The sequence below is a fragment of the Gymnoscopelus braueri genome (assembly GCF_963280865.1).
Source record: "Gymnoscopelus braueri genome assembly, chromosome: 22".
Lineage (NCBI taxonomy): Eukaryota > Metazoa > Chordata > Actinopteri > Myctophiformes > Myctophidae > Gymnoscopelus > Gymnoscopelus braueri.
Genome location: NC_137624.1, coordinates 18,856,824 through 18,874,493, shown reverse-complemented (window position 1 = coordinate 18,874,493; position 17,670 = coordinate 18,856,824). Strand labels below are relative to the sequence as shown.

General features: G+C 40.7%; 1 protein-coding gene across 1 annotated transcript in view; it reads left to right on the top strand.

Moving 5' to 3' along the window:
• phf24 (PHD finger protein 24) overlaps positions 1-7,422 on the top strand; it is a gene marked incomplete at both ends in the record, with an annotated part of 28,487 nt that extends 21,065 nt beyond the window's left edge. The window contains 5 exon segments of the mRNA XM_080419310.1: positions 64-224; positions 3,802-3,834; positions 5,618-5,693; positions 7,325-7,391; positions 7,394-7,422. Of these exon segments, the coding sequence (XP_080275436.1) occupies positions 64-224; positions 3,802-3,834; positions 5,618-5,693; positions 7,325-7,391; positions 7,394-7,422 (366 nt within the window).
• Positions 7,423-17,670: the final 10,248 nt, after the last annotated feature.

The window sequence follows — 17,670 nt, the reverse complement described above, 5'->3', positions numbered from 1 at the left end:
TGAGGGAAAGTGGGTTTCACAGTTTCAGACACTTGCTCAGTGAGTCGACCCTCTTGCTTTCAGAACTCATTGGTGCATCTGCTGACCGCCAAGGAGAGGGACACTGCACGGTCAGTGTTCCAGGGCCTGGACAAAGATGGCCTAATCACAGGAGCGGAGAGTCGTCTGGCCCAGCAGTCCTGGTTCCACAAGCTCAGCAAAGAGACCCAGTCCTGCAATGTGAGGTGAGTGCAACGCTCGGAAGTCATTTTCAAAAGAGTTGTAAAATCATACCAGACCAGGGTGAATTATCTTTAGATTTTGTTTTATTTAACTTTGGTGCCAGAGGGATGTACAATAGCTTAGACAAGTTCAAATATTGACATTATAAGTAAGTATTGAAGTCAACCTTAAGACAGTTAGTATTATAAATATGATAAGAAAACATAAATACAAATCATTTTAAAAGACACATATATAATCTCATTTCCTTTATTTCACACAAGGAGCTTTTTTCCTGCTTTGCATGCTGGTAAAACATTAAAATAAGCACTCACTGACAATCCAGGTCAAGAAATTCTGTGTATACGTTTGGTGCAAGCCAGAGAAAGCCAAAGCCAAAGCTGAAAGCCAATGCCAATTGGCAGACAAAGTTGTATGGGGAGGGGAGGTGAGTAGTGGGGACTGGGAGGGATGGTGCAAGTAAAGGGAAGTTGAAAACAACATACAGCATACAACAAGCCTTGTTCTTCTCTCAGTAACTTCACCATCCATCATATCGAAAAAATCTTTTTCATATCAGAGGATGCACACCCCAAGAAAGGATGACACAAACGCAATCTAAACTATTTCATCAAATATCGTTTACCGCTCAGTAAACTTAACCAAAGTCTAATTGATATGTATACAAAATGGTCACGACATGGACCAGTTGCTTCAACAGTTGTGTGTTTTAGTTAATTGGATTATTATATTTTTGTGCTTGCTCATGTTTGCTTGCAAAACAGAAAAGGGTGTGCTAGTCATACCCAATGCATTGGCAATCAATGATTGATATTGATTTCTAATTTGTATGCCATCTTGCTGTGATTCTAAGTTGTGGAAAGGGAAGATAATAGGGCGCCAAGCAGGAAATGTCTTTTATTATGGAAAATGTCCAAGGCCACTCAGTAGCCTTTCCCAGTCTGTAAGAGGCCCACAGGATGGACGGTGATGATCAGTGAGTTACTACAGTACTAATAACAATACTAAGTCATCATGCTGCCTGCTCCATCTGCTTAGATCCTATTATAATGCAATCTGAAGCTAGAACAGCTGGCCTTCTCTGGTGATTAAAAAAAATTGATTGAATGAGGTAATAGTCAATAGGAGTTATCTATTATTTTATCCATACAATGTTTTGTTAATCAATTTCTATGCATGTTTAAAAAAACATGACAACATTCATAAAATCCTATTTCAAACTTTGTGTCTCATTGATAGTGTGATTTAAGTGTGCATATGCAGTACAGTTGTGGCAACTGTTTCAAGATTCATGAAGTTTTATTTGTCACATGCTCATACTGTATGTGCAGCGAAATGCAATGCTTAATATTTTAAAGATCAACACACCTTCCTTCCCCTAAAGTTTATATTTAAAAACGAAAATTCAATGAACCATCAGAACAACCACAAGGGGGTACATTACAGCGGATGTAGAGAAATGCCTTATAATGCCTCACACAATCATCATAATCACTATTACACTCATATCTCATTCTCATGTTGCCCCCCACCAAAGTATTAAAGGGGAAACCCTAATCTGATTTTGTAGTTTGTTTTCCAGTTCAGGTTAAAAACTACAGTACAACAGTATTGTCAGTCAGTGCTTGCACATTAGCCAAATTCTAATACTTATACCTCGCATCCTGTAGTCGCGCCTTAGCCCCTCCCCCGAGCAAGGATTAGATGCGAGGACAGAGGAATCAATCCAGTTCGACTAAATTGCCAAATCCCAATACTCAACTCAAATGTCTAAATCCTCGCCTCCTCTGTGTCATGCTGTATTGGATGTTATATACCTCTCTAAGATGCTTAGGAATTGAGCTGTTTGACATGCATTCTCCCACACCTATGCACAACAAACGTGTGTAAATGAAGATTAATGACACCTGATTGATTGAATTTGCAAGTGTAAATCACATGCTGACATGTTTCTAATGAGTTCAGTTTCATGAAAAATAGCAGAGGAGATGAGTACAGAGGGGAGTTTTATTCATAAAAATAAACACACACACACACACACGCAGAATTATGTTTACGTTAGAATTCGAGCAGATCAAACGTTTCGTCTGCTCTAAATCATCCGTTTGAAGTCTGTAATAAAGCGTGGCATTTGAATCCCATAGCCCGGGGAGGTGGTCCGCTGCATAACAAAACAGATAGTCACTTAACACTTCCGCGAAGGATCACTTGAAAGTCGCTGAAGGATACACTTGATCTATCCTCGCTGATCATCGCGCCAATCTCTCCTCGCTCTCAGCTCCTCCAAAAGCAAAAACAATTTGTCAATTTGTGACAAGAACGATATCCGGGTCACCTTGGAGGACGGAGTGTGGCGGAGAGGAGGAGGCAGAAATTAAGGTATTGGAATTTGGCTATGACACATGTAAATCTAACACACCTATTATTAATTTGATTTGCTGCAGCTGTGTTGCTACAGCATGGTGTACTATGGGTTTGACTGAAACAGGCACAGCTGATTAGACTCTAATGAACTGTGCATGATTAGAGTCAGCTGGAGCGCGAGCTGCAGTGCTTGATCACGTGACCTCAAGTACACGTCTGTATCAGTCAAACGAGAAAGAGGCGTTCTAGAGATGCTGTAAAGAGTGCTGCGTTCTGCCACCTTGTTGAGCAGAAACCCATCCAGAAGGTCAGTCTTATGCAGACTGCTGTGTTTTCCCTGCTGTATTCTATACTAATGGAAAACAAACTACAAAATTAGCCTAGGGTTTCATCCCCCTTTAATTAGCTAGAAATTGCTTGTTTGTGTGTGTGGGCATGTACGTGTTACGATAGAGAACCTTAGTCCTGATGTCAAACTCACGTCCCCTGGGTCACGGAAGTGTTTTCCCCCATTCACAACCCCTTAGATGTTTTTAAAATCACATCATACCATGTCATAAAAATTAGTCTGGCGATTCTGTCAGGGAGATGGCTCTGTGTCTCCGTTTATGATATTTAGTTATATTTGATGCTGTCTGTGTTTGGAGAAAACTGAATTAATTCTGTGGCGGTACCCTGAAGTAGTGTTACTGTCCCCACTGAAGCATGACACACTCCATCAAAACATTCCTGATTCCTTTCATTCATTCATTCATTCATTCATTTGAGTGTGTGTTTTTATTATTTAGTTTGTTTGATGAAACAACTGAGAACTGACAACGCTACTCTCCAGAAAGAAAGAAAGATCTAATGCACCATGACATGGCACTGATTTTGTGCGCGGTGGCGCCGGGAGATGGCCGCATGTGTAATGGGAGATATGTGTCGTCGTTATAAGCCTGATAATTGTGGTCTATTTGTAAGCGGCCCTTTATTTGCTTACTCTTTGGATAAACCATCAGTTGATGCTTCGTAACCATTATGAGTAAAATCGCCTGCCTCATTAGTTAATTTTCTTATATGACGTGAAAATAAGTCTGTGATGGGAAAAAACACTGCCATGACCCAGAGGGCATGGTCTTTGACGTCAGACTTCAGCACTCTATTTCATGTTACCTGTTTTGCTTACCCTACCATTACATTGCTCACCTTTCCTTGCGGCATTCCACACCCCAGACTCATTGGACTGTGCTCTCCTATGAACTTTGGGTGAGTGTGACTCAGCATCGCATGTCGACTGTTTATGACGTTCCTCGCTTCAGCACCCCACAAGCGCTCGTGCAGCCCTTCTGCAGCATTTGTCAGACTACAGCGACCCTTTCCGTTTTCCGTCGCTGGAAAAAAAGACAAAGACAGCATGCATAAATGGATTGAGTTTAATCAGCAGAATGCAACGTGTACACTGAGAGCCCTTCATATGATTATTTCTTTTTTTATTTCGAGCCTCGAACGAGGTACAGTCTGGCCTCTCATTAGATTGATCAAAAGAAAGGCTTTTGTTCTCCTTGGAGAAGCCGTCCTGAGCTTAACCCAATAAAACCGGGAAAGCATTTGTGTAATTTTTAACCACTTTAACCATATTTTATACTTTGGCTATTCAAAAATAGCAGATATGCAAGCTCATAGCGCGTCACTTTTGTTTAAAATTTCGAAAATGTGTGCAAACCTTTGAATATACATATTTTTAAAGCAAACATTTTTAACTCAAAGCTTTGCTTCTGGGGGTCCCTGGAACAAAATATTTTGAGATGGGGTCCGGCGGCCAAATACCATTTTGGGTGGTCCTTAACATGAAAAAAGAGAACCACTGATATCGTTTTTCAGAAAACTAGGATTTAGAGGACATATTTTGTAGAATCGGCCTCAGGTTTTAATGGGTTACCCATTCCATCCGGGAACGCATCTACAAATATCTTTTAAATCCTAACTGGTTTCTGAAAAACGTTTTTCAGAAACCAGTCCATGTCAAGGACCCCCAAAATGATATGTATTTGGCCGCCAACTCCCATCTGAAAATCTTTAATTCCAGGGACACTCGGTGCCACGCTATGAGCTTGTATATCTGCTATTTTTTTTTAAGACAAATCTAAAATGACACAGGAGATGTGTTTTCCGAATTGAATGGGTTAAGAGGACAACCGGGGGCCAAGTAGGCGCAAGGGCGTTTCAGGGCCCCCTTGGCCTGGCAGAGCATGCATCCTAATCTACTCATTAAAGATGGAAATAGAGTGAGGGAAAACTTCTCCCTTTTTGGTTCCCTTTGGTTTTTACAGCTCTTTCATAGAGGTTATTTATCACCCTGCCAACTTAACACTGGTCGGTGTGTGACAAGAATGACAAGGATCTTTTCTTTTCAAAGACTTGTCATTCTCAGAGTCTCTACCCAACGCCCTAACTTTAGCAGTGAGTGATGAAATATTTATGGCCTGCATGCAGTCTGAGAGACAACCATTAACCCATTAAGGCCCGGGAAAGCATCATGTGTTATTTTAGATTTATTTGGCTATTCCATATCAGATAAACAAGCTCATAGCTTTGTGTGCAAATATAAAAAATTAAAAATTAAATAAGCGAACATTTGCAACTCAAATGACAAATCTTTGCTTCTGGAGGTCCCTGGAACAAAATATTTTACAAATGTTCGCTTTAAAAAATATCTATTCAAAGATTTGCACACATTTTCAAGATTTTTCAAAAAAATAGCAGATCTACAAGCTCATAGCGTGGCACTCGGTGCCGCGCTATGAGTTTGTAGATCTGCAATTTTTTGAATAGCCAAAGAAATCTGAAAATGACACAGTATACGTTCCCGGTCTTAATAGGTTAAGACACCGATTTTTTTCCTTTTTTTCGCTCTATATCTATACCTGACCTCCCAGCGCTGTCATGAATCACATTTCAGAGCAGTGGCGGCGCCCTGACGTCTTTCATTTACGCTGGCAGTAAATAACACTGAGTGTGTCTTCGCCTGTCTATCTATCTCCTCATGCAGCATAAGTCATGTGGGCCCTATCTCTGACAGCAGCCCAGCCAGCTCTGGCAGTGAACGGAGCAAGTCTGATGACAGGTTTGTTTACTTCTCGTTATTTTGTTCTTGTGTACGTGTGTGTGCAAATGTGTGCGTGCGTGAGTGCGTGCGTGCGTGTGTGTGTGTGTTTATCCAGGATAGGGGACATTCTGGGGACATTCCGGTCTGGTCACCTTGAGGGAAAGGTTTGCTTTCGTAGCTGAGAAGGATTTTTAGAGCTAACGTTACAGTTAGTAAAAGATTCAGGTTGGAGTCAGCGTTAGGATTACTGTGTGTAAGATTCAAACATCACACCCTTCATGATGAGGCTTTCACTTTGTAAACCTACAGTAAGTCTTATGGCTGTTGTTGAGTTATAGCTTTGTTGTAACTTGTTTATTGTTTGTGCTTGTGTTGTTTTATCCTGATTTTCACCGATTATTTTTCTTGCTGCCTTTCATCTGTGTTTTTGCAAGTGTTTTTTTCTATTTCTGTTCCTTGAGCTCCCTGAAGGTGCTATACAGATAAACACTTTTTTTTGGGTGTGTGTGCGTGTGTGTGTGTGTGTGTGTGTGTGTGTGTGTGTGTGTGTGTGTGTGTGTGTGTGTGTGTGTGTGTGTGTGTGTGTGTGCATGCTTGTGTGCATGTGTATGTGCACTTGTGTGTGCACTGTACCTGCATCTGTTCAAATGTGGTTGTGTATGCCTCCACATTATGCTGATAATAATTTTCACCTAAAAGTTAAAGCTAGGGTAAGTGATTTACCTTGGTTAAAATAAGTGTTAAATAGCTCTATATTCTGATAGGTCTCATTGCTATAGAATGTTTGTTCAGTAAAAGGAGTCTCCCATGTCTCAGCCAGCTCTTTATTAAACAGAAAATGCATTTTCAAAGCTCTCTCCTGATTGGCTTAAAGGGCAAGACCACTTTGGTAGAGGTTTGGGTTGTGTATTTACCTTGCCATGATGTAACTCCAAAGGTGGACAAGAAATAAAAAATAATTGCTCCATTGATTAGAAATTGATAATTCTAAATTTGCTCCTCATTGACTTACATTGTACGGTAAAACAGCTCTCAAACTCACTCTTTTAGCACGTAAACGAACACAAACAAAGCTGATTCAGACAATATAGCATATCACCAAACCCAGTACTGTTTGTTTTTTTAATAAAAAATGTTAAAAAGAGTGACTTTGAGAGCTGTTTTACCGTACAATGTAAGTCAATGAGGAGCATATTTTGAATTATCAATTTCTAATCAATGGAGCAATTATTTTTGATTTCTTGTCCACCTTTGGAGTTACATCAAGGCAAGGTAACTACACAACCCAAACCTCTACCAAAGTGGTCTTGCCCTTTAAATGTTGTCACCTACCTGAAAATGTACATACTGTTTACTAATGAGCTGGGGAGACCCCTGTGACGGAACAAATGCTCTGTAGCAATGATTACTATCAGAATATAGTACTTTAACCTTTTAACAAAAACATATCACTTACCCTACCTTTAAGTGAGAAATTGAAATGGACTATTATTACCATTATCAGAGCTGGAGCTTACGCCTTACCCATATGCCTAAGCCTAGCCATATTTAAAGCCAAAACACATACTTTAGCTATGATTCATTTTCAAAACTATTTTAGGACATTGTCATGGCAACCCAAAACATTTGACCCTCTCTTGTGCCAATCAGGTCGGGTTGAGCTGGCCTGAATTTCTGAAGGAGAGTGCCATCTACATTGTGGCTGCCCGGCCCAACAGTTTGCCTTGCACATCCGCCTACCTCTATAGGCCCCAAGGATGTCTCCCCTGGACCCCAGTAGAGAGAGAGAGAGAGAGAGAGAGAGAGAGAGAGAGAGAGAGAGAGAGAGAGAGAGAGAGAGAGAGAGAGAGAGAGAGAGAGAGAGAGAGGAGAGAGAGAGAGAGAGAGAGAGAGAGAGAGAGAGAGAGAGAGAGAGAGAGAGAGAGAGAGAGAGAGAGAGAGAGAGAGAGAGAGAGAGAGAGAGAGAGAGAGAGAGAGAGAGGCAGAAAGAAAGAAAAGGGAAGAAAGAAAGAAAAGGGAAGAAAGAAAAGGGAAGAGGGAAGCCACACTTGTATTCTGTGGAAGAGAGCGAATTAGGAAAGATATGGTTGAGTGAAGGAACTAAGCGGACTGGGTGGAGCAGTGTGCGACCTCAAGACAGCAGATCAAGCCATCGATAGACTCTCCTCGTCTGCGTCATTCTGACACCGCACACTGATGAAAACGCCCCATCGACTGACACCTCGACTGACAACATTGTGACTATTATTTCCATCTGGGAAAATAACAGGAGTGAGATTCAGGATGACGGCAGGTATTGGTCAAGGAAGACGGTCGTCCCCTCCCACTCGCTGCTGTTTGATGCTGTCTTTGAAGGCTTTGAGTATCATGCACATATCCATCCGAGAGCCTATAGGATTATCACACAAAACATCATGCTCTCTGTTTCTTCGGCTACACAAATGCACCTTTCCATGGATGATGCAAGGATGTGATTTTGTTGCGTGTGAAAGGATGTTGCTCTTTCATCGAGCATTCATTGGCTCGTTCTATTATGGGATTGCATCATTTGCCAGTGAAATTGTTAATCATACTAAAAATTCAATGTTTGTACTGTTTGATGAGTCAATTGACTTACAGTATGGGCGGAGGTCAGCCCTGGAACTGCCGTCGTCAGCACATATACCAAACAGGAATGAAAGCTATCTGCGTACATATTATATAAGACCTGCTATACAAATATAAATAATAAATTATTATGCATTAAAAAGGCTGTATTTATTCCTCTACTCTGATCTATCCTGTTTTACCCCATTTGTCACGATTAGCTTTGCTCTTATGAAGCATTTACTGTGACGAAATGTTAAAATCAAAGCTAACCCCATAACTGACTTGTATATATAGTGCCGTTTAATATGTTTTCTTTCTGTATTGTGCTCTCCTTGAACTGCATTTTGACAAAGCAGAATCATCTGCCTCTGTTCTAGTGCCATTATTTGCACCATGGAAATGAGAGATGGTTACTACTAGGCTACTATCCGTGAGAACTAAGTAAGCACCAGAAATAATTAAACTGGAAGAGAATAGGATAATGTGGTCCACAAATTTGCCTCCATGAATTTTGCATAAACACTCCTTTGGAGTTGTTTTGGAAGCATTTCATATACGTAAATTGATCACACATGGAAATGTCCCCTTTCGTGAAATCACTGGAAACATTTGATTTAAGGAGCTCAGTCTCATGTAGTGTTTATGCCATTTAATGAAGGTTCTACAGTATGCTGGGTCCTGTTACTTGAATGAAGTATGACTTGAATCATGATAGTCTGAGGAATGTGACAGTGATTAAATAAATGCATGGCATTTACTTCTCGAGAATCTTGTGTTTGTGTGTCTTTTCAATATGTGCAACACACTTACTGTACAGGTATCCCTCGGACGTATGCGCTCTTCACCTGTCTTTATGGCTTTTTTATGATTATTAATTTTGTTTGATAATGCCTAATTATCTAACAAGTGCAACATCCAAATAGCACTTGGCTGTAGGGCTCTTCAATGTATGAGATGGGAAGGACTCTTCTGATTGCCTCTCTCACTAATGTTTATCGAAATCATTAATAACCAGCTCTTGACTAAACAGAGCAAAAGATGCTTTCTTCACACATACAGTCATACGTACATTCATACGTTCAGTACAGCTCAAGCTCAAACTCAACTTTAGACGTCACAAGTTTACACCAAGTCGGTGTGGGTAAAATTATCTTGTGACAGTGAGAGAGAGAGAGAGGGGGGGGGGGGGTGATGGAGATTGTTTGGATTCATTTGGATCAAGGTTATATAAAAGATTCAGTGCTGAAGTATATCTACACAAGCAGTCACCCTGGGTACTTAAGTGATGAATTAGCACACAGTCTCTCTCTCTCTCTCTCTCTCTCTCTCTCTCTCTCTCTCTCTCTCTCTCTCTCTCTCTCTCTCTCTCTCTCTCTCACACACTCTCTCTCTCTCTCACACACTCACACACACACACACACACACACACACACACACAGACACACAGACACACACACACACACACACACACACACACACACACACACACACACACACACACACACACACACACACACACACACACACACACACACACACACACACACAAAAGGCTGCTTAATCGGTTGGAAAACTACTTTTACTTTTTCTTCACAGCTTTGTAATTGCCAATTTCGCCCATGTGTGCTTGCCTGTCACTGCCAACCCTGGCCTTGGGAGGGTGTAGACTACCACATGCTGCCTCTTCATCAGCCTCTTCATTTCACCTGACAGAGAGGAGTTACAACGTGAGAGTGTGATGTGTAGTTTAACACTATCGCTTATACTCCCCCTCCCTGCTGAACAGGCAGCCCAACCAGTAGCTGTGCCTATAGAGCATCGCAGTTCCCGCCCACTTCCTGGTTTTTCGTGGTGCCGGAAGGAACAACTCAATGCATTTTTCCCATTGACATTTCCAAAAATATTTATATCTATCAATTTAAGCCTCGAATCAAGCCATCATGACATGACATGAATCATGACCATAAAACGTTTTTTTTCTGTGATTTATTTTATTTTATATTTAATTATATGATATACTATATTTAATAAATACCCTTTGTTTTGCCGTTTTCAAACAAATAATAATCACAGAATCAAACGTTTTATGGTCATGATTCATGTCATGTCATGATGGCTTGATTCGAGGCTTAAATTAATAGATAAAAATATTTTTGGAAATGTCAATGGGAAAAATGCATTGAGTTGTTCCTTCCGGCACCACGAAAAACCAGGAAGTGGGCGGGAACTGCGATGCTCTATAGCAGAGGTGTGTGCTGGGAAAGACATTCAGCCCTGGACTCAGGGTTTAATTTGGTGGGGGCGATTGGTTGGGGATCCATGCCTGTTTTTGGTATCACATTGTTGGTGGGGATATGTTTTATCCATGTTTATGATTATTAATTAAGTTTACTGAATTAAGTACAGGCATTTCCTATAGGGAAAAGTAGACTCTCTGACATGTTTGATATTTATGTTTGATAATATCACAATTTAACACCCATTTTCACTCTGCCTTCATAGTGATCTCATCTCAGCTACTGTACAGTGTTGTGACAGCATCTTGCACGATTGTGACACTATGTCTGGACAGATTTTATCAACGCAATGGGGGGATCAATAGTGGTGTACACCACACAGAGGTGAAAACCATAGCCACACTGCCATGGCTGTTAAAGATCTTCTAGACCTTTGAAATGTTATCATGTAGATGTATTAAATTCTGATAGTCAATCAAGTCAATTTATTCACCATTTTACAGCCGCAACACAGTAGCGAGCGACTGAGTAGCTAGGCAACGGAGCCCATGACGCAAGCACAAGTTGCACTGAATCAGGGATGAATCGGCCCAAAACTACTGGAGTGTGAGCCCGGTTTACTTGGTTGTGATTGGAGCATGCGCACAGCACTCTCATGTTCACATCAAATTATGGACACTGTCACAAAGGTGGGGTAAAGACACAGACAGGACTGGACAGAGGGTAAAACATTATCGATCATGGTCCACTGGCCCACGATTCAGCGGCCCACCGGGATTTGTCCTAATATGCCAGATGGCCAGATGGTTCAGGACACACAAAGGTCACACAGGGACAGAATCTCCTGCTGCCCATCACTGCCGTTTGCTTTTGTTGCATCACCCAGCCACGCCAGGGCCAAATGTTTTACCTCTACACCACCTGGCCCCAGAAGAAGATTCTTAAGATACACTGATGTAATCTGTTTTTTTCTTGTTTCTATTAATTAATATGAAAATGTGTGTGTGTGTGTGTGTGTGTGTGTGTGTGTGTGTGTGTGTGTGTGTGTGTGTGTGTGTGTGTGTGTGTGTGTGTGTGTGTGTGTGTGTGTGTGTGTGTGTGTGTGTGTGTGTGTGTGTGTGTGTTTGCGTGTGCGTGTGCGAGTGCGTGTGCGAGTGCGTGCGTGAGCGTGTGCGTAGTGTGTCTGTCTGTCTGTCTGTGTCTGTGTCCTATGCCCTTGTGTTCTAGTTCCACTGATGACTGTTTGAGGGCACCTGTGTGAATATGTACTCGGTATGTAGGTGACATGCTTCTTCTGCCCACGCAGGCGCTCTCAACTCCCTGACACAAGACTCAGGTTCTCATTTGTTCTCTACTCTAGTTAAATAATATTTTCCATCTAACCTGGCATCGTGTCCCTCTTTATGTTACGTTTACGTTATGTAATGGGGATCCAGGATCTCAGTTTGGAGTATAGGCAACTTACTTTTTGTAACCCTAGAAATTAGTTTTCTAAATTATTTTGTTTTGTTAGCTTCATGCTGATATTGCCACATGAGGCAGATTAATCATTGTTAGAGCTTGCCTGGTTAAGTAAGCCTGTGGGTGTATTGTTGATATATTATGTAATCATTACCGCTTTATTGTTTTTGGTAATCCTTGGGTGGCCCTTTTTCTTCCTTTACTGTGAGGCCTGAAATAGTATGGAAGCTACTACTGGTCAACTTGCTTTGTAAGTTTTGATCACTTAATTCTGTCTTTGTGTAGGCAATAGGCATGCAGTAGCTTGTGTTACCTTGTGTTGTATCGTTTTGTATAGCTACTCTAGGGAGAGCTTATTGTGTGTGTTGCCTCCTGTTGAGAAAGGGAGCCTGCTTTGATAAATAGTGGCACTCACAATTAATTTGCCAATTTGAATGTGTCCATATCCCTTTGAGTTCTGTTCTATGTTGGACACTTGTCTTTTTTTGTATGACTTATCTGTTTTGTGTTGGACTATCTTTCTGTATACCAGCACTTGTCTAGTTCATCTAGTTTTTTCCATGTCATTTTGTTTCAATTAAATACAATACAGAACAAAGTATCAGAGAGCCCTAAAACAAAAAGAAAATGTATAATCTTAAGGGGAAAAAATCGATTCATGTGGATCTCGAGATCCACATGGGAATGGTGTGGCTCCAAGGTTGATCTCAGACTTCATCTGGCCATCTTCAGACATCAGTACTCTATATGACGTCAGTCTTCTATGACATATCTATGGCAAATTTAGGCAAGGGTTCAGCCCGAACACAGCCCCATGACTTCCATTATAAAATGTAAATATTTCAAATAATTATAAAACACATGTGTGAATTATTTTTAAATAATCTGAGGTAGTGGGGGAATGCCTGTGGCCTACTGGCAGACATTTGATGGTAATCAGTCCAGTGGTTTGCAAGATTAGTTCCAAACTGACAGGCACTGACCCTCAGTTGACTCACGCAGATGTGTAAGAGGAATCATCCTTGATTACAACCGCAATAAACATGGAGTTGAATGCCTTGATAAGGTAAGGCATTTTTGTTTTACTTTTACTCTTGTAAATCATTGCCTTTTTGAGTAAGACAGATGAAATCTGCTTTGGTCCAAGTTGGGTGTTTAATTAATCAGCTGAGTTTGCATCTCCACTAAAACAGGGGTGCAGTTGCATCCATTATAATAAAACAAAAAACCAAAAGAACAACCGAAGGACACCAGGGTCATTATTGAATAATGTCTAGTCAAGTCATGATTATTTATAAAGTGCTTTAAACGGAACAGATTTGTCACAAAGACAGTTTCGACTAAAACAAAAGCAAACAAACCAGCAAACACACCACAAATCTTAATCTGATCAACTCGTTGTGTGTGTGTGTGCACAGGCGCACTGTGTGTGTGTGTTTCTTGGTGCACATGTTGCCTGTGCATGCATGTCTGAGTGGATACAAGCACACTTGGTTGCATCAGGGTACAGTGTGAGCTTGTGTGCAGTGTTGCCAGATTCTGTGAGAGAAACAAGCAACCAGGTCTAGGAAAACCAGCCCAAAAGAAGCGACTATGGGCCACATGAGCACTTTAACATATACATCAGCTATTTGAAAATAGCCGATCTACAAGCTCACAACGCGTCGCATCGCGACGCGTTGTGAGCTTGTAGATCGGCTATTTTCAAATAAAATCTTGCGGGGAAATTACAATAAGCAGATCTGGCAACCCTGCTTGTGTGTCATAATGTCCCCATGGGTGATTGAATGAAGCTCAATAAAGGTCATCTGGTTTGTCCCACTGAAAATATGTCAAGGCCAGCTGCTTGCCGATGGGAGCTCAGTATCCCGGCAGGGAGGAGAGCTGCAGTGCGATGGATAAAAAACTCCAAAGTGCTGGTAAACCAGTAGTGGCGATGGCAGGGCTGTGAGGGAAGTGGACTGCAGTGGCAGGTGCCTGGCTGGCTCCGTAACGGAGTGATGATGGATTGTCAGCACATCAATCAACAAGTCTTCATCAGGAGAAGCCAGCTGGGAGTTAGCACCTGTGCATGTGTATTGTGTATATGTTTGGGCTTAATCTGGTTAAATAGACAGACAGACAGACAGACAGACAGACAGACAGACAGACAGACAGACAGACAGATAGACAGACACACAGACACACAGACACAGACAGACGGATAGATACCGGTAGATGGATAGATGATGATAATAATAATAATAATAATAATAATAATAATAATAATAATAATAATAATAATGATAATAGCTTACATTTATATAGCGCCTTTCAAGAGACCCAAGGACGCTTTACATGGCGATAGAAAAACGACATCTTAAATAAAGAACATTTAAATTAATGGAAGTTTTATGTACCCATTATTCTGCCTCCTGCTTTTGAGGACACAATAATATCCCAGCAACCCACACCTGCAAGCTCCATCTCTCCTACAAAAATCAACACCCACCCACACAAATAAAACGACACATCCCATCTCTGACGACCTGGCCACCTCCTTTACTTGGAGCCCACACAGTCGACGGCATAAGCCAAACACAGCCATCTGGCTCCAGGGCAATCGTCTAACATCACTTGTTCTCTCTCTTTTTATTTCCAGGACTCATTTGATGAAATATGGAAATGGTCTGGTGAATATGCACCTTTTCAATGCTCTCTTCCACAATAGATAAAATAAACAGGTGGTATACACAGAAGAAGAAAGGGGGGGAAAAAAACACTTACGGCGTGCACATTTTCTCAAAAGAGCATTTCATGGAGAATAATGTAACCTACAATCCTCATAGGAGGGCAAAAAGGCCAGAGGTGAAAACATCCACAAAGCATTGTTGACTATAATTGCACAGTGCACACCCCATGTGGAAAAATAATACAAAGCTCAGTGTGATGTTGCAGTCATACTGTGGGGATGACCATTACTGAGGTCTGCCACTGTAGGTGAAATCCTGATAATGATGGACTTGCGGGAAAATAATTGTCCAATTTTTAGGTAGTTCGGGGACAAATAATCTCCCATCTGTTCACAAGAACCCCACCTCCCGTGTGTGTCTTTGGTGGGAAGTTTTCATCTAGGTCCTCATTATAATGTGTCACAGCCTCAAGTCTTTGCCAGTTCCCTGTGTCTTCTCTGTCTCTTTTGTTCATGTGTGGGGTTGGTGTACGTCTTTAGGCTGGTTGTGTCACGAGTCTGCCTTGGGGAGGATGACAATGTTTGCCTTTGGCAGGGAGTGCTCGTACAACAACCAAAAACAGAAGTTCTCAGATTGCTTTTTTTTCTTAAGTAAAAGTAGCAATACCACAACATACAATTTTACTCTGTTAAGTAAAAGTCCTCTATTCAAAATTTGACTTGAGTGAAAGTACAAAAGCACTGGTAACAAAATATCTTTGAAATATTATATTGTAAATATTATAAATTAATACAAAAATATTGTCGATCTACAAGCTCACAACACGTTGCGATGCAACACATTGTTGAGCTTGTATGTCGGCTATTTTCAAATATTTGTATAGTAAAAAGTAGAAAAGTAGAAGAAGAGTATTTGCCTCTGAGACATAGTAGAGTAGAAGTATAAAGTATCAACAATGGAAATACTCCAGTGTAGTATAAGTAACTCAGAGTTGTATTTGAATACAGTGCAGTACCTTGAGTAAGTTTTTTCCACCATTGGACACAGAATCTGTATCCACAGATGTTACTCAGGAACACATCCAGGGCAGGGACAGTGTTTACAATGGTGCCATGTTAACAATTTGAAACAAGCAGAACCTGCACACAAAGCCAAATTCAGACCTCCTTTATTAGTTCAAAGTAAGTAGACATTTCGATCCATATTGGATCTTCATTATGTTAAAGCCAATTAAGGCCTCACACGCACAGCTCCCAACGTGTTGATGTGCTTAAACACTCCACTGAAGTAAGAATTAACATAATAGTGAATTCAATAACAGTAATGATAATTAAAATATAAACCAACCATATATTAAACCATTAACCATTTAAACCCCAGCTTCCTTATTGTGGGGAAAGCTTTAGCAGAAAATAGCAGTTCGACAAGCACACAACGGTTGCAACGCTATTTTCAGCAAAAGCTTTCCCCACAATAACAGAAAACAGAAAAGACCCTGGTATAGAGCCCTGAGGGACTCCGGGCAACCATACAGAGGGTTTAAAGGTATCATGACATTCATTTTCACTTTTTTTATTTTCAATGTATTATTTGGGGTTTTATGACCTCAATTACACCCAAAAAACCTGAACTTAGAACATTCAGTGGATTTTCTGTGGTCTGGGGTTTTCTGAATAATTAGGCTGAAAAGTAATCTGAGCTTGGCCCTTCGACAGTGAGGTCACAGTCGATTAATCCCGCCCACTCTCCTCCTCGCCCCTCCCCTCCCCTATCCTTTCCTTTGGGGGGGGCGGAGCAGAGGCGATGATTGACAGGCAAAATCCCTCACCAGCGACACCCGCAGGCAAAGATTTCTTTTTTCATTGCAGTTGAAAAGGCTTTAGAAATGTGAGAGAAAAACACCTGCCATGGATCACTGGAATGGAATTTTCACTTAAAACTTTTTGTACACTTTTGAAGGACCAGGACAAAGACTTTGAATGTGGTGTAAAAGTGAATGTCATTAAACCTTTAAGTGGTTAATCAAACCAATTACAACTTTAGTTCTCTCCTCTCATTTAGTGCTCCAGGCAGGCAGGGTGAGCAGGCATTGTGGGACTTGGAGTTGTCCTGGCTACAAGCTAGCCCTCACTCAGATTAGGTCTTAGTGAAGCTCCGACATTCCAAAAGTATTGTGACGTAAAGCTGCCTTTTCTTGATAAGAACTGAAGGATGAGCTACTAGGTTGGTGTCAGGAGAGAGGACAGAAGGGAACAGGATAGAGAGTGCAATCAATGTTATATTCATCAATAATTGTGTGTATCAATGTAGCAATATTGTGTATCAATTATAACATTGAAACCCTGCTCCACACAATAGATAATAAACTCTGTGGAAAACAAAAACAAAAACAATAACCCTCTTGTCTATTTCATTTAGTGAGATTACCCAGATGGCAATGATGTCCTTTCTGAAAAACAAACAAACAAACAAACAAACAAACAAACAAACAAACAAACAAACAAATAAATACATACATACATACATACATAAATAATCTAGTCTTGAGTTTGCTTTTAATGAACTCAGATGACATAAATGTCAACAAAAGGACTACCTGTTATCTCTAAACCTGGTTCCATACAAGACAGTTATTTCCACAAAGCTAGTCTAATAATGCTCTTCTTGACCCACAGTTCCATCTAGTGTTCAAAATATAATCCTACATCAAGGTTTACAGATTGGATGGGTTTCTATCTTTTATTTATTTATGTATTTATTTAATTGTATTTTACCAAACAGATAGCAATGGTTTCTTTCAAATCTAACGATCCAACGATCCAATCAAATAATAATAATAATAATACTACTACTACTAATAATAATAGCATGCACGTGGTTGGTTACTGTCATTAACTAAAACAAGTGTATTAGTATAAGACTAGCCATGGATCATGTCTGTCACGACCGTCATGGATGAACTTCAACTTGGTGTTTGCACTTTCTCCCTTTTTAGCCCGTACATATTACATACACGTTTCAAATTCAAATTTAAAGT